This window comes from Epinephelus fuscoguttatus, linkage group LG9 (genome assembly GCF_011397635.1).
Source record: "Epinephelus fuscoguttatus linkage group LG9, E.fuscoguttatus.final_Chr_v1".
Lineage (NCBI taxonomy): Eukaryota > Metazoa > Chordata > Actinopteri > Perciformes > Serranidae > Epinephelus > Epinephelus fuscoguttatus.
In genome coordinates this window covers 33,952,972-33,974,627 of record NC_064760.1, presented here as the reverse complement: position 1 = coordinate 33,974,627, position 21,656 = coordinate 33,952,972, and the positions used below count along the sequence as shown (strand labels likewise).

Here is a 21,656-nt window from a genome sequence, read left to right as displayed (position 1 = left end):
CCACCAACAGATTATCAGTTTTGGCTGATGCTAACACTTTACCTGGGACTAACTTAATTAAGGTAATACTGCCAGACTATTATCTTAAAGTTACATGTGCTGTCAACTACAGTTGGCTGTTAGGAATTAGTAACACTGTGGTTATGGTTGCTAATAAATTAGTATAGCTGCTAACAGTGACTAATGACAGATGGAGGTGAGTGACAATAAATAAATAAATTAATAAAAGGTAGGCTAACACAAAATCAACTGTGCAGCCTCTCTGATAGTTGAAAAATATAAAAACTCAGGACATATTAGTGTATATTGAAATCTGTCTCTTCTCACCTGTCCTCTTTAGGTGTCCTCAGTATGCAGGCATTTCATGGTTACATGCCAACAGTGTGACCGACAACAGAGGCAGAAGCTAATATACTACGTCAGCGGGATGTCCTCTTTAACTTTTCATGCCTGTGAAGTTCCTCTGAGCAACACTGCACTCTGCAAAAACATTTTTCTTTGCCACAAGGTCAACAAAAGTAGAATCACCTGCCATGCTACACAAGTAACCTGCTTGCTAACTGAACACAGACCAAGGAGACAAAAGTTAAAACCTGTTAAAAAAACATAATTGACTATAAAATCAATAACTTTGCCCCACATACTGTCATTGCCCTGCATATGTGCAGGTTTATGCTAACTGTTTCCACTGGCTTGCACTAGGGCTGCTCTCTGAAAGTCAAAGATTTGAATCATCAGTCGGAGGCCCCTCAGTCGACTGAGACTCCACAAGTCGAGCAGTCAGTCAGTGTGCAGCGTACTTCTGGGGATGTTTTGGTCCCCAGATTTAGCTGCAGAGTGAGCGCTTCTCACTTCCATACTGCTCTCCGGTACAGGCAGCTGCAGACCCAGACCCAGGGAAAAGGTTCATTTTAACTCCCTTTACTTATGAAAATTGAAATGACCATTTCAAATGTTGTAAACTCCACTGCCCTTATACTTCCACACGTCCCTTATGATAGCATAGATACAGCCAATAGATGGCACTAGAGGGCGGAGACAAAAGTTTCACACATCAACAAATGAGGTGATGGTGGAATATTGTACCTTTAAACGGAGGCAGCATTATATATACATACAAACATGTGGACAAGGAATTATTTTCACTTTATTACTGATTACTTCCGTTCCGCCAATATTTCAATTTCTTCGCTGTCTCCTACAGTCATATCTCGCTTGAACTATGCTACGCTGCCCCCACAACCTCAGGTGGTACTGTTCTGTTTCATCCATATCCGTAAGGTTTCGGAAAATGTGCACAAATGGACGAAATGAACGCAGAGTACAGACAGAAGGCTCCGAATGTCTCCACATCTAACACTGAGCATAACTGAACCCTTAGTCTGAGTGAGATAAAGGCAGCTGCCAGCAGGAAGAGAGGCTTTGCCCAGCCAGGCTTCGAGAAAACTTTATCTACTGCCCTCTGCTTAGAAAGTTAATACAATACAGCCTCTGACATTGTTTGGTACCAGTGTCTGCAAAAATATTTTGACATTTCTGATTCGTCATTAGCACAGTTAACATTAGCCTGCATTAGCTTGGAGGGCTAGCTCCCCTTGTTCACTATATTACATGAATATCACTGTCACCAGAACGTCAATTTAAACTCTCAAACTCTGTAAAACAAGGAACAAATAGTAAAATATTTGTATTCATTCATTCATTCATTCATCTTCTAACCACTTCATCCTCTTGAGGGTTGCGGGGGGGCTGGAGCCTATCCCAGCTGACATCAGGCGAGAGGCAGGGTACACCCTGGACAGGTCGCCAGACTATCGCAGGGCTGACACATAGAGACAAACAACCATTCATGCTCACATTCACACCTATGGACAATTTAGAGTTACCAATTAACCTAGTCCCCAATCTGTATGTCTTTGGACTGTGGGAGGAAGCCGGAGTGCCCGGAGAGAACCCACGCTGACACGGGGAGAACATGCAAACTCCGCACAGAAGGGCTCCCACGCCAGGGATCGAACCGGCAACCCTCTTACTGTGAGGCAAGAGTGCTAACCACCACACCACCGTGCCGCCCAATATTTGCATTGAACAGCCAAATCTGATTCGAGTTACATAATTCTGAACTGGGTACAGCCGTAGATTCTACTATCATACCATATTGCTAACAGATGGAATCCACACCACCAGTAGAATATTAAAAGAAAAACAAGACTTTGTAAATATAATTTGTAACGAAAACAAACGTAGTTTAACTGTTTGTTCTTCTCTAATACCTTTGCATTTCTCCTCATTTTTTAATGACTACCCATAACCAGAAGCATTTCACGTGCTACTGTCACAAGCAAAATTCACTCACTGTAAAGTGATCTGCTTGGAGCAAGATGCAACCAGTCTGAATGTGCGTGGACATAATGTCTGAGTTAAGATCTGTTTAAGCCATCTGCTCTACACAAAAACCTGTTTTGTGACAATTGTTAAAAACTATAAATAACAAGCCTTATACACAGTGCATGGTGAGTGGCTGAGTGGGCTGCAGGTGCATGTGGGGAGGGTACAACCAGGGAACGGAAGACAACGTAGCGCTGCGACCAGCGACATAGTGTCTGAGACCAGAGAGACAGAGACAGAAATAGAGAAGGAGGGAGGAAGACAGGGGAACGACTATACAGTGATGACTGAAGGGACGGGGGGCTGACTGAGCATCCAACTTACTTGCAGGACAGCTGGTTAATACCATGAATGAAGTAACAGTCTCCTCCGTTGACACAGTAGGCCTTCTCTGTGTCGTTGCAGCGCCTCACATGAGTCACACCTGGAGACGGGGTGGTGGTGGTCACTAGGAGGACAGACAGACAGAAAACAGATGCAAAAAAAATGCTGTCACCTTTTTGTTAAATTTTATGGCAGCCACAGCACTAAATATCATAGACCACAGTATGCCACATACCTTTCAGACCTCTTTAGTGAATTTCAAAGAGCTTAGTGGGACAAATCTATCTACTCTTTGGGCAGGCAAAGACAAAGCGAAGGCTTATAGAGAAAAAAAATCTTCCCTCAGAAACACTCTGCAGTAGAATTTCACTATGGAGCAATGTGGGTGTGTTTACGTGTGTGTGTGCGTGCATGTGCTTCATCAGTCTCAGGAGAGTTTCACTCTCTCTCTTCTCTCCTTAAAAACTACAACAGACTGCATCACTGACACCAGCTCAGGCAACACAAGCACACAGAAGCTAAAGCAAAGAGACAACTCAGCACCATCTAGTACCATTTATACACACACACACACACACACACACACACACACATATACAGCCAATGAAGCACCCAGCGTATTTTACACACGTGTGCACAAATGTGGGCCTAACACACATCTGTGAGACTGAATACACACTCACACACACTCACACACACACGCACAAACACACACAGTGTTTAAGTGCTAGCACACGCTTGATCAACTGTGAGGCAACTGTTGTATAGACCCACAGCTCCTCACAGTACTGCTGCATCCTTCCATCTATAAACACACTGTAGATGTTGAGACCTTACAAGACACTGTGGGTCTATATGTCGGTGTATGTCTCATAAATCTTGTGCATGTCACACATAATACTAACAGTCTCCTCCGTTGATGCAGTAAGCCTTCTCCGAGTCGTTGCAGCGCCTCACATGACTCACACCTGGAGACGGGGTGGTGGTGGTCACTAGGAGGACAGTCAGACACAAAAGAGATGCAAAAAGAATTGCTGTCACCTTTTTCTTAAATTTTAGTATGCCACATACCTTTCAGACCTCTAGTGAATTTCAAAGAGCTTAGTGTGACAAATCTATCTTGGGCAGGCAAAGACAAAGTGAAAGCTTATAGAGAGAAGAGTCTTTCCCTGGAAACACTCTGCAGTAGATTTTCACTATGGAGCAATGTTAGTGTGTTTACATGTGTGTGTGTGTGTGTGTGTGTGTGTGTGTGTGTGTGAGTGTGTGCTTCATCAGTCTCTCTCTTCTCTCCTCAAAAACTACAACAGACTGCATCACTGACACCAGCGCAGGCAACACAAGCACACAGAAGCTAAAGTAAAGAGACAGCTCAGCACCATCTAGTACCATTTATACACACACACACACACACACACACAGCCAATGAAGCATCCCGCGTATTTTACACACATGTGTGCATAAAGGTAGGCCTGACACACATCTGCTGGCACTTAAACACTAGCACACGCTTGATCAACTGTGAGGCAACTGTTGTATAGACCCACAGCTCCCCACAGTACTGCTGCATCCTTCCATCTGTATACACACTGTAGATGCTGAGACTCAACAAGACACTGTGGGTCTGTATGTCAGTGTGTGTCTCATAAATCTTGTGCATTTTACACAAAATACTAACAGTCTGCTCCGTTGACACAGTAGGCCTTCTCCGAGTCGTTGCAGCGCCTCACATGACTCACACCTGGAGACGGGGTGGTGGTGGTCACTAGGAGGAGGACAGACAGAAAACAGAGGCAAAAAAGCTGTTAAATTTTACGGCAGCCATAGCGCTAAATATCATACACCACAGTATGCCACATACCTTTCAGACCTCTTTAGTGAATTTCAAAGAGCTTAGTGTGACAAATCTATCTACTCTTTGGGCAGGCATCAGTCACTTTCCTGTGCTCGCTGCAGCTCTCCAGCTCACAGCTGCTGGTTTTGTGAGTGGAAAGAGCCAGGTTCAGTCGGATACACCTGCTCTCCCAACACACTTCTCTCTTCTTCTTTTTCAAACTTTCAAAAACTGACTGATCTTGACAGATACTATATTATGACACAGGCTAGGTAAAGACCAAGACACATGAAACTGACATGAAAAAACTAGTGGCGATAAAGGCAGACTGTTGCGTCACCTCATGTTGCCTGTGCCTCAGCCAAAAAGTTGCACACAAACGCACCACAAAGATTATAGCCGATGGCCAGCTAGCATGTAGGTTCTGTGCCTGCATGAGAGGAAATAACTCTCCATAGCAACAGGCGGCTCACTAGTTAGCCAGTTAGCACATTAACAACACAACCCAGTGTTTTAAGGATATTTAACGTGCACCAACGAAGAATACCACAAACAATTATGAACTGTTTCTGCCAAAGGCTCAATAGATAAAAAATAGTCTTTGTTTCAATTTACCACCCTCTTGAATTTAGTCGTTTGTTTGCTTCCCTCACTTCCAGTTCTCTTTTCGTGCACTGAGCTGAGCTGCCAATCAGAGTAAGCAGTACTGCTTTCTCTGACGTTGATTCAACATGCTGAACTGGCCGAAAAACAGGTGACAAGGGCCGACTAGTGCCAACGGTGTGGGACACAACATGGCAACTAGGGCAACAGACACTCACGATGGCCCAACATTGACCAACATCCAACTGACGGCTTGGGGTGTCAGGGCCCTTATACAACACAGTTTGACCAAATTAAGTTTGTGATTACATGATCAGATTGCTGCATCTTTGAAATTAGGTAATTAAATTAAATGGACAGAAAGGCCCAGTATCAAGTTTTAGGTTTTCAGAATGACAGATGAACGAAAAAAACATTTTGGAACAGAGGCTTGAAGAGTAGAGCATATACGTTACAATCAACATAAATTAGTCAGACTGTGAATAGATAGATAGATAGATAGATAGATAGACAGATAGATAGATAGATAGATAGATAGATAGATAGATAGATAGATGTGTCATTGCTCACAGATCTGCACGCTGATAATACTCGTGACATTTTCTTGTCCTAGTGAGTTTTCAGCCACACAGGTGTAGTTGCCCGAGTCTTCCACACGGACACGACTGATCTGCACCTTTGAGTTTTTTCTTCAGTGACGAGGAACAACAGGCAGAGACAGAAGAGGGAAAAACAGGGAGACACAGAGGGTGATACAGAGCTGATAAAAAGAAAGTGTCAGTTATTGTTCAAAAAGTAGCAGACTCATTTTTGACTGAATGAGAAATTTAATTCTGGTTCCCAGCCCAGACAAGCAATAAACGACTGATCGTTATACACAAATGTTCGTGGTGATTGGCCATCGAAACAAATGGACAATTATTAAACTGGGACCAGTCACAGTCTTCCTGTAATCTTTACAGCATTACAGGAACTGATTACAAGAAATGGCACTGTATCTGAACTGAGAACACAAACCACAGATAAATGGGTTATAACTTTAAAATCAGTTTTAAACATTCGTTTACAGCAAAAAGTCAAACACAAACTTGTTAATGCTTTACACCAGTGAATAACAGGGTGTCATTAGAAGTGTGTATGAGTGCAAAATAAGTGTTTGATTCACTCTGTAAAGTAACAAAGAGGACACACAGTATGTAATATATGACTATGTCACTTTACATGAGCTTTTTCAGCAGATTTATGACTGATTGAACATTTTGAGCGGGTGAAAAAATGATCTGTGATTATACAAGGTAAGTTATGTGTGATGTAACCAATGAAACGAAAGTAGGACACTGCCTGATAATACTGCTTTGGAAGATGTGCATCAAAGTCAGCAAAACTTTCACTGTGCTCATGAGAGGACTGATTTTTTTCCACATCTATCTCCATGTACACACTGAGAGAGCTGTGGGTTACTCATTCCTGCTTTGCATGCAGGCTGTAATGCAATCCCTTTTTTAAGACATTATAAGAAAGAGGAACAAAATACATTATCCGTGTATAGTACAAAAATGCAATGTACAGTTCAGTTAAAGCTAGCTTCTGTAGCTAAGTTAGCCCAATGAAGCTCTAGTGAAAGTTCAGTAGAGAAGACAATACTTTTCATGCTTAGGCTGCAATTTTTCTGTCTCACCCTGCCATTCACTCCATGCTCACTCTCCATCTCTAGCTGTCATTGTCTGCCGCTGTCAATTGAGTCATCAGCTGCTCTACAGCTGACTCACAATCAACCAATAGCACAGCAACAAACCTTCTCTGTCAGCCTATCATCTTACTGCTTCTCATTTTAAATATGGTTCTTTCTCTGCCTGTAGTTCTTTCATGCTGCAACTATGCTCGCCCTTCATCTCCCTATTACTGCCTAGTCTTGTCCGATTCATCAGCCTCAACAGCCACATCAGTCATTAGCCTCAAAGTCATCTGCCACCACCACCTCGACTGGTGTCTGGACTCCAAGGGGGGATTTGTCTTGCTGCTGCTCAGATGTCCCTCGATCACAAACAATCTCCCTCTGGTGTCCAAGCCCCAAAGACTTCTGTTAAATCTTAATCAGCACAAATCATCTGTTAATCCACATACCCATATCCTGTATTAAACACTATCTTAACTTCATTCATCTGTCTGTCCTGATTGAGTCAGAACAAAACTGTTACATGTACCTACTGATGAAGTCCCAGCAACACAACTAGATGCAACCAGTCTGTATGTAACACAACATACAAAGTAGCACATTACTGTAATCTCATTACAGTTGTCAGTAACACAGTAATGTAATGCATGACTGTTCTAAATTCAGTAATCACACCACAGTTACTAATCAGACATCTATGTTGTTACTTTTGTTACACAAGTTCTTCAATTATCTGTATAATGGGCGAATTTAAAAAAATCATCAAATGTGCCAACAACAATGACACCATCCAGTGTGCCCATGCAGAGTTTTCTACAGAGAGTAATTAATTAAAGAAATGCGTCACTCTTTTTAAAAGTAACAAGTAATGTGTAATACATCACTTTTTTGAGTAACAACCTCACCACTAGATGCAACTACCAGGACATATTCCTCCACCATAGCTCAGACTAAGACTTCAGAAACCTGATTTTAGCTTTGACTGGCTCACCGATAGAGGCTATGGTCAGGTTTAGAAAGGTGGTAAGAGATGCTAAAAGACTATTCTGAGAAACTTCAAATATTCGCAGTCAATGGCTCTGTTTACACTGCCTGTTGAAAGTGGGAATACTGTGCCATTATCCTGCCTCACCATTCTGTATAAGAGCTATGTTCTCGGAATGGGGGGACAGAGTTGCCTCACCTCTGAGCCGGGAGTGGAGGTAGTAACAGCGCAGAGATAAAGTCTGTATGAACGAGACAGCCGGCAGGACGGGATCATGGGTGGCACGGGTGTGACATTTAACGATTTGTGATGCGTGCAACCCACTGCACGCATCAATCCTAAAGTGTCAGTTATTGTTTCAAAAAGTAGCAGACTCATATTTGACTGAATGAGAAATTTAATTCTAGTTCCTAGCCCAGACAAGCAATAAACGACTGATTGTTATACACAAATGTTCGTGGTGATTGGCCATCGAAGCAAATGGACAATTATTAAACTGGGACCAGTCACAGTCTTCCCGTAATCTTTACAGGATTACAGGAACTGATTACAAGAAATGGCACTGTATCTGAACTGAGAACACTCAACCCAACTCCGTGCAACCCACTTGTGTTTGAAATTGTCTCTATTATGCCATGTTTAATGTGCATTTGGGGTGTGTTTTGAATCTACTAAACTTTACAGCACTTCACAGAAACCCCATCGCCCACTAGTGTTTTGGAAGTGTAACTACAGTACAAATGCTCACAACGGCATAGGCCACGTTCGTAGGCTGTGGCGTAGGGTCTGCTGCACAAGTATAAATCCCCCTTGAGGCTCTGTTTACACCTGAGTATAAACAAGGATCTTGGCATCCTTCACTATATGGATCCTTGCTGGAGAAGCAAACTTTCTGTTGCTGCTGTTACACAGGTTTGGACACAGCACCAAGTGATCATCTCTGGAGCCACTCATTTACATTTAACTAGTTGCTTCCTAACACTGGTGAAAACCTCCTAATAAACTGGATTCTGATTCAGACTGAACCTCACAATGCATTTTTATACAGAACAGGGACTGTTGATTTTGGCACTCATTTCTTACAGTGTACATATTCCAGGAGGGTACAGCTTTGGTGCCACTGATTACAGCGAGCAATGACATATGGGCATGTGGTGTTGTAGTAAGATGTCCTTGAAAAAAGTCTGAGCCTATACCTAAACTTTTTACTGCATCTGTGTTGATGAATGAAATAAAACAGAGAAGGAAGTCAGTAAATGTCAGTTTGGGTGCAGTGTGAAGTTACAGAGTTGCCAGGAGCCATAGCAGTTTGTACAGCATGTGTTTTAGGAAGTCTTCATCTGTCTGGATTTAAGGCATTTTCAAACTTTTTGGTGTGAATATTGTGTATGGAGTGTGAACATTAAGAAAAAAAAATCCAGTCTGACAGACTCACTTGTTGGTCTTTATCTTGAGGTCTCTGCCTCTCTGAAGCTCATGTCCATCTTTGTACCAGCGGAAGGAAGGGCTGGGATTCCCCGTCGCTTCGCACTTCAAGTACAGCTTGTCCCCTTCCACCAGAGACTGGCCTCGCATTAGCCGAAGCCTAGGAGCAGAGGCTGCACAGAGAGAGAGAGGACAAGAGGAAGAGAGCAGAGAGAGAAAATCAAAGCTTGCATTATTGAAATTAACTACAGACATTCAATTAATCTTTCCATTTAATTGTCTGAGTGTGTGTATTGTTGTGTTTGTGTGTCCATGACTGTGTGTGTGTGTGTTTGTGTGTGTAGCTGATGAAAATCTGTCAGCGAGGGTTCAGATGTTGGGGTCAAAATCTGAGGAAACAGGTCAGAGTTCACATGAGAGATGGCTAAAGAATGGAGGAAAATCAATGATACAATACACACACACACACACACACACACACACACACACACACACACACACAAGCACACACCTAAGAAAATCACTTGGGTATGGTCTGAATCCTGAAAAGCAAAGACAAAGTGAAAGCTTATAAAGAAAAAAATCTTCTCTCAGAAATGCTCTGCAGTAGATTTTCACTATGGAGCAATGTGGGTGTGTTTACGTGTGTGTACGTGTGTGTGCGAGTGTGTGCGTGCATGTGCTTCATCAGTCTCAGGAGAGTTTCACTCTCTCACTTCTCTCCTCAAAAACTACAACAGACTGCATCACTGACACCAGCTCAGGCAACACAAGCACACAGAAGCTAAAGCAAAGAGACAACTCAGCACCATCTAGTACCATTTATACACACACACACACACACACACACACACACACACACACACACAGAGCCAATGAAGCACCCAGCGTATTTTACACACGTGTGCACAAATGTGGGCCTAACACACACACAAACACACAGTGTTTAAGTGCTAGCACACGCTTGATCAACTGTGAGGCAACTGTTGTATAGACCCACAGCTCCTCACAGTACTGCTGCATCCTTCCATCTATATACTGTGGGTCTATATGTTGGTGTATGTCTCGTAAATCTTGTGCATTTTACACAAAATACTGAATACTGCATGCCGCATATCCCACATAAAGCCTCATAACTCTAATTTTAGTTATGTTTTAATTTTAGTAGGAGAACTTCAAAGTCCTCTGTGTCTTTCTGTCATGCAGAACACACAAGTCTTACTTTAGGATTTCAAAACTAAATGTGATGTGATGGGTGGTCTGAGTGCTAAATTCATCGCAGATTATTAGGATTTGCCAATCTGTCAGCATTTTTTTTTTAAAAAAACTGTGCTCCTGAAATGTTGATAGTGCACTTGGCCATACTGTGCTTTTGATAATATTTTAACTTGGCTCTAGAGCTCTGAATTACTGTTCACATCTATGATATAACTCTAATTTTATTTCAGTGATTCAAAAAGGTCTGGTGTTGCAGGCATTGATGGCATTTTCCCAAACTGGAAATACAACTAACCAATCAGACCTTGATAGATGTGATTTCTTCCTGTTTCAGAGCCCAAAAAGTGGGAACCTTAAAATGTGCACAGATAAAATAGGTGCAACCATAGAGGTTGTTGTAAGTTGAATTTTAAAATTAACAACTGCAATTTAGCATATGTTTTTGATTGGTATTGAAAATACAAAATTAACTGCTGCTTGCACACACAAACACGCACTCACACAAAATGATGGGCTCTGCGATAGGTCAGATCCATCAGTCACTACTGTTAATCTCAGACTGAATCATAAAGTGATAACATGATGGCCGTACAGTCTGTTTTTCGGGGTACTGGGCCAACACAATGCCTCAGTTTTGGTTAACGGCAAGGTTTGTGACATTCATTAATTGTCTTACTGTAAGGAATTCCATGAAAAGATCAAGACCAACAAGAACTGTAAGCCAAAACCTGACACTTTTGATATTAATCCACCACTAAAAATAGTCCCCACCAAATGAACTAAAAACTACAGTGCCTAGCTATTTAAGGAAATCACAAGAAAATTAAACCATTTACTCGCAATCCATTTTACATCTTCAGTAGGAAAAAATGTGTTTCTAACTGAGAACCACAGACAGACAGTCAGAAGGTATTACAATGCAGACTCATGCATTGCTGGTTCTGCTCTCTTTAAGAAAAATTTACATTAATGGCAGCCTTGTCACACAAGTGGATGTTAATGGGGGAAAAAACACAAACTCAGAATGGAGGTAGAAAAAAAAAAGAGAGCGAGAACCTCTGTGAAGTACCGTCCAAACAGCTTGCAGTTATGTAAGTAGGATTTAAGTAGGATTTTTAGACTCACAACAGAACAAGCAGCACATCTTTAAATCCAGTTCTCACATTTTGTGAGATTTAGTCTTGTCACAGACTCGACACACACTCTTGATGTATAATTCCACGTCACACCAAAGTAAATCATCTCAACATCACCAGATGCTGTCTCTCTCTCTCTCTCTCTCTCTCTCTCTCCCTCCATGGCTCCTGGCTTGTGATGAGTTATGCTGAAGAATAGCACCAAGTGTCACTGTCATCATATATTTTTGGGAGTAATTTGCCTGCTATTTTTGGTATTTTCAAGAAGCTGGTACTTTCTCTTCTTTTCCAAGGCTCCAGATGCCACAGTCTGTGTAAGGACTAGATCCAGTGTTGAATCTTGACTTGGCTCAACTAGACTTGGGCTTGGCTGGTGCTCCCGTTGACTGATGAAACCAAACAAAGAAAAACAAGTGAGAGACGAGACGCAGCAGGCAGCTGTTTACTGTGAAAATGCTCTGATAAACCCCCTGCACTACTTGCTTTGCACCAGACAGAGGACAAAGTCAGTGATGAGCTGATGAACATTCTGGAACAGTAAGCTAAAGAGTTGGGTGGTGGAGACAAATAACAGCTAAAAGAAGACTACTGGACTTCGTCATATAGTCAAAGCATGACTGTAATGTTTGACGCTGGATGTAAACAGGCAACTGTTTGCTAACATGTTCACATAACGGCTCAACTTTATATTGCGAGAACATGTCAGTATTAATGTACTTAACTGCCTCCGATGGTCTGAAAAAATTGATTAATGCTTCTTAAAAAAATTTCTGTAAATATAATATTTTCTGCACTAAGAGTAGTTCACTGTGTGTGCCAGTATACTCCCCAAGAAGTGCTTTTCAGATGATGGATAGTTTCAGAAACCCACTCCCCCTGTACACCTTCTGTGTGTGACCCTTTTGGTAACTTTTCTGAAACTAACGAGGTGAGGCAACAGTCACACCCACTTCACGCTGTGATTGGCTAGCATGCAAAGTTAAATGGTAAATGGACTGCATTTACATAGTACTTTTTTAGTCTGAGTGACCATTCAAAGTAATTTATAACACCATTCACACACACATAAATAAGCTGGTGGTTGAGGTTACAATACAAGGTGCCACCTGCTCATCGAATAAACATTCACACTCACTCACACATAGCTGGCACGGCTATCAGGAGCAATTTGGAGTTCAGCATCTTGCCCAAGGACACTTTTGTTATGAAGACTGCAAATGCCAGGGATCAAAGCACCAGCTTTCCAATTGGTCGAGCCACAGCCGCCCCATGTAAGACAGGAGCCAGGGTTTGAACTGCCTCTGTTTAGCAATCTTTTCTTTTTCTTACACTTTTCTTTTAATTTTTCACGTGAACAACCGAGTGCAACACTAAGCCTTGACACTCTTGCACAAGATCCTGCTAAAACTGTGCAACGTTACCCAATATTTAAACAATTTTGTGTCTCAGCTTCGCTATGACAGCTGGCTTTTCAACCCACCTTCCAATGTGACCACTGGAAACCTCCTCCTGATGTCATCGGACATCATGTTCACAAACTACTTTTTTTGGAGTACTACCTGACCTTTACACTCTTGGTTGACACTCCTTTAATCCGCCTTGCCACGTGAATGCTAAAGGAAACACATAATTATCCACATACTTTATGCTGGTTTAAATCAATACGATAGGTCACATCTATCAGGAGCCTGTTCTTTTTCAGCCCTGCTTCAGAACGACACTGGTAGAGGTACACTGTGTGTAACTCATATTTAAAACAAGGATGAGTTACCAGGAACCGTCATTATATTTGGGAAAAATGCATTAAGTCAGAACTCACCAGCTAACTCTCTTTACTCTTGTCGTGACAAATAGTTTTTCAGAGGACAATGAGCAGCCTGCTTGCTGTTTTTATCCAGCAGTTTGCTATGCATATTTTGCAGGAGACAATGAGGGAATCATGGGAACTGTAATCTAATAACGATGTACCATATGTGGAAAAGAGATGAGATTTCATCATGGGAGGGGCGACTTTAGGCCAATTCCAGCAGTACAGATTTGACATTTAGATTCACAATGAGGAAATACCTCTGAGAATGATAATCTTTGTTTGTATTGCACTTTTCAAAAGCAAGTTACAAAGTGCTTCACAGTCAGTAAATACATTAGAAATAATCAGCAGTAAATTAACTAGAAATGCCACCAAACAAAAGAAAGAAAATATAGCAAGGGGACATAAATACCACACTACAGTCAAATACATATATTAAACCTCTTGCAAAGACACCGATTTAGTTACCCTGTCAGAAAACACTTCAGCATTATTGATAAAAACACCAATCAGTTAAGTATGAGTGTTGCACTGCAAAGTTACTCTAATATTTGTTTCATTTTACTATTGCACTGCTGCACATAAGGAAACATAAGGCTCAACTGATGTGAAAAACCAGACAGAAATGGTAGTTGTGAAACCAGTAAGTCCATGAGGTTGGCACTGTCATACATGACATCAAAGTACTGTAGTTACTGTTTTCGTAATATCTTGCCACAGGGACTGCTGATACAACTCCACACTGTAATAATCCAGTCTGTTCTCTGCACGTCCATCACTGTGTGGTTTGGATCAGCCACCAAACAGGACAGGGACAGAATACAACAGACTGTCAGGACTGCAGAAAGAATCATGTGTGCCAGCCTGCCCTCCATCCAGGACTTTAACACCTCCAGTGTCAGGAAACAGGCAGGTAACAACACTGCAGACCCTTCACACCCTGGACACAACCTGTTCCAAGTGCTATTCTCTGTAAGGCGCTACACAACAATGTACGTCAAAACAACCAGACACAGGAACAGTTTCCTTCCACAGGCCGTCACTGTGATGAACACTTATATCAATCAAAAACGGTTAATGACACTGTAACACCAACACTTCCGCTGCCTCCATTAGAGATTGTAGTTTTACAATTTTAAATGTACTTTTTTTTTTAAATCAACATATCATCTGGCACTGTCAAAACTATCGAAATCACAATATGGCCAAGTGCAATCCAAACGCAGGAGCTTCAAGTTTTTGATAGAGGTCAAATGAGTCACAACATACCAATATAAATTAATCTATGTAGCGCTACAGAGATGCCCCCACCTGCAATCAAATTTCAGATGTAAAGGAACAAGCTTGTTTGGTACAGAGCCCATCAAAAATCACATCTTCATCATTTGTTTTTTTTTTTTTTGTTTTTTTTGTTTTTTTGTGAAAATGAAATGAAAAAATGACCATTTCCACTAAAATCATGACTCATGTCCCAATCACAATATCTGTCAAAACAATAATCCCAATATTATATTGCTACTTATTTATTTTTGTAGGTCATTGGTGCATTTGATGTATATTTATTTAATATTCATCTTCCTTTACACATACTTGTGTATACAATTAGTCCTGTCTATTCTTCAGGCTACTGTTGTCCTTGTTCTGAGCTGTCTATTTCTAAGTCCACTGGACCTATTGCCTGCACTGGGATATGTTGTAGCAGCAATCCTATCACTTTCAGAAGCTCTGTAATAGCAATTTATCCATTCATTCGTGTTAAAGAGTTGTAGTAGTTTGCTGTTAGCTGAAGCCTGTTAGCTGCATGGGTGACATTAACCCCTCCCCTCTATATTTTTATGGATACCAATTTTAAAACATAGTGTACCGTTAAAATTTCAAAACTCAAAAATTATATATATAATATATATTATTTAAACATTTCAACTTTATTCCATCTCTTAAGCAAACCATGAGGGTCTTTGTTTTTGTTATTTGTTTTTTCTACATTTTCTTCATTTGTTATGAAGTTGAGTTTATTTTAAATTATTTTCATATTATTAAATATATTTTCTGCAATTTTATAATGAAAATCTGGACAACATATTGACCCCATGCTACCTGTGCTGTTTGGAAAGCCAAAATAATGAGTAGAATATCTTGAGTGCAATAAATAATGTGTAGATTGAACTTTGCACACTTGGATAGTACTGTAAGGTGCATACTCAACAGTCCATTGAGATACAACGTTGGCTATATATATATATTTTTTTTAAACTTCTTTTTCACTTTCTTTATTGTGCATAAATATAATTAATTTACATAAATACAGATACTTAGTAAAAAACAAAACAACAAAATAAACAAAAGAATAATCTGTTTACATTTTATAATGCCAGAGTTTTTGTCACATGCATCATCTTATAATCATATAACAACTCAAAGGAATTAATAGCTTTTTGTACTAAACATTAGATAACATTGTGCTATATTGTTCAAGTTCACTAATAAAGTGCAGAAATGTCTGCTTGGTCTCCCTCCACTTTTTCATTATAAAGATGGAATTTTTCAAAAAATAATTAATTTGTATAGTATAAATGTTATTACAAATCTTATCTTGACTAAAATACAGCATTACATCAAACATATTTATTTCAAACTTTCATCTTTAGTTTCTTTTGAGATAGTTTGCAACATTAATCCAAAACATTCTGCTGTAGTATAGGGAGAAAATAAATGAGAATTCCTCTTTTTCCAGTCCACAGAAATCACACTTATAATCTGTATTCAGCTTGAATGTTTCTAACACAAACTTAACCGAGTAAAATCTGTGTAATATCTTGAAAGATACTTCCTAAAGCTTGTTATTTACGCAGTATTTAATTTGACTTCTTAGAAATAGACAGGAAGTGACATCTGAGGTGTCGCCTAGTCCCGCCCTACCGTGCTGTGATTGGCTAGTACGACTGTGCTGTGATTGGCTACTACTCTTATGTCGACACATCTAAGTTTGACGCGGTTATGATTATCCAATCACAGCACGGTAGGTCGGGACAAGGCGGAACATATCTGGAGGGAAAAAAAGGCGCTTCATTCATTCACTCCTCGCGATAGAGAAAAATTGTGGAGAGAATTTGTGCACACGGGAGTACCTGTTGTTTTTTTGAGACGTCGTTTGTTTTATTTATGCCTTGACTAAAATGGATGTAAGGCCCAAAAGAAGCTCAGAAAAATCCTGTGCATCTCTTCTGGAAAGTGACGATGATGAAGAATCAGGAGCAGAGAGCTTCCTCACAGATGAGGAGATGGCTTATCAACAGGGACTCGATCCGGCTGAGGATTTGTAAGCGGTCATTCATGCTCACTTCATTTGAAATAGAAATGAAAATACATAACGTTACATGAACATGATTTTATTTTCTACAATTGGATCATTTGGGCATTGACGCTGTTTATGGTGTTATCGAGGTATTAGATGATATTCTTAACAGCTGACCATCCCAAAGTAACTTACCTACACCAGCACAAACTTAAGGTCACAGTGTAAAGTTCAAGGGCTGTATTCACAAAGCTTCCTAGTGCTAAGAGTTGCTCCTAGTGAGCAAGAGAATTTCCCCTTAAAGTTAAGACTAGGTCCTTGTAAAGATAAAAGTTATTCACAGAGCATCTTAGACCTTAAGAGAGCTCCTAAGGTGAAACACTGTTAGGAGCAGAGAGGAGGACTTTTAAGAGGCTTAAGAGTTTCCTAAGCAGAGGAGAAAATGGTGGAAACCCAAAGAGGTCGGAGAAATGGTCTTCAAACACAAAATGACAGTAAGTAAATGAAATGCTACAGGTGAGATTGCGCAGGGATATGTGTGGTCGATCTCACATACTAAGATATTTGAAAAACTGGAAAAATGCAAGAGTGCAGCAGTGATGACTTTTGTCTGTCTCAACCTTCCATCAGCAGAGTGATCACATTAACAATGACAACACTTTCACAGTCTCATATTGTGATGCAGTTCATTTCATTACCACTGGGTGTCCACACCTTGCAGGCCCACAAAAGGGTGCGTCTGTGACAACCAATCACATCTGTTAAAAGAAAGCATCACACCTGGCAACAAGTGTTGCATGGTATACTGGTACCAACGGTAGACCACGGTACTTAAACACCACGGTACATATGATACCATAATGTTGGAGTACCGTAGTACTACGGTACCTCACAGCACCACTACTGTGGGATAAGTTCAAAGTCCAATCGCAAGAGGGTGAGTGTCCATGCGCCATCCAATAACGGCTCACGCGCTGGCCATCTGGCACTCGATATGCTGCTGCAGTGGTTTGTTTTCCAGTGACATTTCAGGTATTAGCTGAGCTATTGAGTATCTTTAAGCAGTGGAAGTTAATATTTATTTCTTTTTACTTGTAGGCTAGATTTGTTTATATATGCGACCGTGATTTGTTTTCCACAGAGCTCTACGGTGCGAGCATTTTACTCGCATTTGTGACTAAAAATAGTTTTGTGTGAGAAAAAGAAATCATTCAGGAGCACGCTGAATGATTTCTTTTGCTCGCACAAAAAAAATCATTCAGGAGCCCGCTGTGCGAGTATAGATTTCAACCAGCAGCAGAAACGAAAGGCGAATCCTGTTGGTTGTGGGTTCAACAGGGGTCACAGACAGGAATATGGCGGAGCGCTATGGCCACCACAAGATAACAGCTTACCGGTGACCGAGAAGCCCGGCTCCAGGTCCAATAATTTCCTATTCGTTGGTGTCATGACTGCTCAAAAGTACCTCAACAGCCAAGCTGTGGCAGCACACAGGTATGTGATGTGTCAGAGGAGAAACGAGCCATTCACATTTCTCTCTTTGTGGCAGGTACCGGCCCACAAACCTCACCACAATAAAGGGACTGTTCTTAACTTATCAGAGGAGGAGGGTGGCTGGTTGATATTTATTTTATTTATTTATTTTATTTTGATCCCCCCTATGTATGAATAAGTTAATAAGTAATTTATTCCACTGAAATATTATTGATGTCTTAGGCCTATAGAAAAGTGATTTATCTTTTTTATAAATGACAAAAGGCACATCTGCCTCATTTTTGCTGTGGTATTGTGATACTACTCAGAACTGTGACACTTTCACTGGTATCGTACCATGGGTCCCAATTTTGGTTCTGTGACAACACTACTAGCAACAGGGTCAACCACACCTCCTCACTAAGGTAAAAGTTTCTGTCCCTTCCTTGCTCATATTTGCTCTGAGAGCTTTTTTAAATCACTCTTAAGCTAAGACTCCGTACCAAAAGTTTTTAGTCTAAGTTAGGAACTCTCTTAGAGTACTCTCAGAATGTTTGTGAATATGGCCCCAGATCTTTATCTTTATCCTTTGTAGTAGGACATGGGACACACAATAGTGAAAGTAAGCAACCAAATAAAAAAAGATGTAGCTGTTCATTAAAAGTTAGCAAACTTTGGAATAGTAGCCATGATAAACAGATAGAGAATATGGGGGGTTGGGCCATCTTCTGTGTGGGGGATTTCAAGCAATCCCAGCACTGGCCTCATTCTGTGTGAAATGTTCAACACTGCTCAGGTATGTATAATCTGATATTTCAAACCTTCAGTCTCTCTAATGATCTTTATTTGCTTTACAGAGATGACGAGCAACAAGATGCAGAAGAGCCAAACACCTCTAGGAGAGATCATGGACATGTGCAGCCTAAAGAACGATCTCATTCACCACACAACAGGGCCCAGGGAGCCAGGTCCAGGCAAGCACAGGGTTCACAAAGAGACCAGAAAAAATCCAGATCCAGATCTCCGCTGGAGGCACGCCCACAGCCAAAACACTCAGCCACCTCCTGGAAATCTGAGACAGAACCTGATGTACATCCAGAGCCAATGAAGTTTGCCCCAGCAAGACCTCCTGGTCATCAACTGAACTCAAACACTATATACACTCCACTGGACCTTTTCAAACTGTTTTTCAGCAATAGTGCAGTTCAGACCATATGTCAAAACACAAATAAACAAGCTGCTAAAAACATTACAAAAGGCAAAAAATATTCTTGGACCGACATCAACAACAAGGAGTTTTTCAAGTATGTGGGACTGAATTTCTTCTTATCTTTGGTGAAAATGGATACTATCCAGGATTACTGGAAAAAAAATACTATTTTCAGTGTGCCATTTCCAGCCAAAGTGATGCCACGGGACAGGTTCAGGGCGATATCTTGGAACATCCACATGAGCGATCCTGAGAAAGATGCTGAGAACGACAGAAAGAAGGGAACACCAGAATATGACCGGCTGTTTCGACTGAAGCCCCTTATGGACACCTTCAAAGACGCTTGCAGAGCATTTTACCATCCTAGGCAGAACCTTTCAATTGACACGAGGATGGTGGCAACAAAGGGCCGAAATGTAATGCCAAGAAATACCAAAGCCAAGCAGAAATTCAAATGCTTTGTTTTGGCAGACAGCAGCAATGGCTACACCTTGGACTTTTCTGTGTACACAGGAAAGTCACAGTTTGCCCCTGGTGTTGGACTTGCATATGACTCTGTCATGTCCCTGATAAAGTCAACATACCTGGGCAGCGGCTTTCATCTGTTTGTGGATGATTTCTACACCAGTCCAAAACTCTTCAATGATCTGTTTCGCCTGAATATCGGAGCATGTGGCACATACAGAGACAATAGAAGAGGATGTCCCCGCACAGACTCAAATGCTCTGAAGAAAAATGATCCTACAGGCACCATCAGGTGGATCCGGGACGGTCCACTGGTTTTTGTGAAGTGGATGGACACTCGTGAGGTGTCTGTCTGCTCTACAGTCCACGAGGCATTCTCACGAAGCACTGTGCACAGGAGAATGAAAACTAAGAATGGCAACTGGACCACCAAATCCATCCCATGCCCAGCACCAGTTATAGAATATAACAAGCATGTGGGAGGGGTTGATTTGTCTGACCAGCTAATCCAGTCCTACTCTGTACATCACAAGAGCGCGCGCTGGTACCGGACATTGTTCTTCCACTTCCTTGACATTGCAGCCACAAACAGCTTCCTGCTGCACAAAGAGCTCTGCGGAGAGAAGCAGGAGGAACCTATGACCTACAAGGCCTTCCTGCTGGAGCTGACAGCCCAGATGTGTGGCGTCACAGCCGTGGTCCCTCCTGCGCAGGGACACAGTGGCCACTTACCCGTGGCAATCTCTGATCAACGTGATGCAAGCAAGAAGGCCACATATGGACGCAGGATCTGTGTAAACTGCAAGGAGAAAAGGGGGGGGAGGCAGGTAACCCCCTGGAAGTGCATGGAGTGTGACGTGGCCCTCTGTCTAATTCTAGACAGGAACTGCTTTCGGGATTGGCACAACTAACACTTTACACTCAAAAAACACTCGGAACTCCGAAAGAAATATAAATAGTTTTTGATATTTGTTGGCCACAATGTTTATTTTTCTCTGATCGCCAAGGCCTACGAGAACAAAAGTCTTGTCCACTGTATACTAAATATCAGTGTGATTCAATTCCCATTTTTGTTTTTCGGTTGAATCTACTGGTCATATAACTATTAATGCATTCATGTGACAAGCACTGCAGCATACATATTCTAGTAGCCCAGTTTGTCCTGGAAAAAAAAAAAAACACCAGTGCAACACGACTGGGCATGACAGTGTTGAGGTTATACATGCGGTATTACAAAAAGACACCAGGCGAACCAAAAATAGGAAGAAATGGCTTAGACCAATATGTGTGGGAGAAAGGGAGTGAGGTGTTAAAATGAAATTTAGGTCTCCACAGATTGGAATGTTTTTTCTAAAGCTTGGCAAAAAACGCACACGAGTAGGAGGTTAAGACACACAGGAGGAGAAGGAGAGGACAGGCAGTTTGTCCATACATCCAGTGTTTAATAACAGCCAGTCCTTCTGTCAATCTATTAATCAATCCGTCCAAACTACCTCAAGTGGTCAATTTAATCACATTTGCAGGAGCAGCACAGTTTTTGTGTCTCAGTGTTGTTCCCACTGCGAGGCCAGAACTCTACAAGATGCCTCTTTTAAAGAAGTAATGTCCTCAGATTCTCTGTAAACATAAATAAGGTTAGTCTGTGTTCATCAGCACATTCTGTGATAGAGGGTTGAAATGTATTTTAATACTCTATGGCAGAATTCCTACAGTTACTTTTGAGATTTCTCAAATGCCCAATGCAAAGAGAGTGAAATACCCTTTTCCACCAAAATTAGCACACATACACAGGTTTTTTAAACACAGTAAAACCCC

At 41.3% G+C, this 21,656-nt stretch overlaps 1 protein-coding gene across 6 annotated transcripts in view; it reads right to left on the bottom strand.

The window, feature by feature from the left end:
• nrg2b (neuregulin 2b) overlaps positions 1 to 21,656 on the bottom strand; it is a 90,123-nt gene that overhangs the window by 36,273 nt on the left and 32,194 nt on the right. For 2 of the 6 annotated variants that reach the window (XM_049585562.1, XM_049585563.1), the window contains exons 2-6: positions 9,245 to 9,407; positions 5,720 to 5,838; positions 4,391 to 4,477; positions 3,618 to 3,704; positions 2,713 to 2,836 (exon numbers count right to left, since the gene is read on the bottom strand). In XM_049585562.1, coding sequence (XP_049441519.1) covers positions 2,713 to 2,836; positions 3,618 to 3,704; positions 4,391 to 4,477; positions 5,720 to 5,838; positions 9,245 to 9,407 — 580 coding nt within the window. Of the gene's footprint in view, positions 1 to 2,712; positions 2,837 to 3,617; positions 3,705 to 4,390; positions 4,478 to 5,719; positions 5,839 to 9,244; positions 9,408 to 19,960; positions 20,845 to 21,656 lie in introns of those variants that run through there. The other 4 variants (XM_049585567.1, XM_049585565.1, XM_049585564.1 and 1 more) reach the window with 4 other exon arrangements.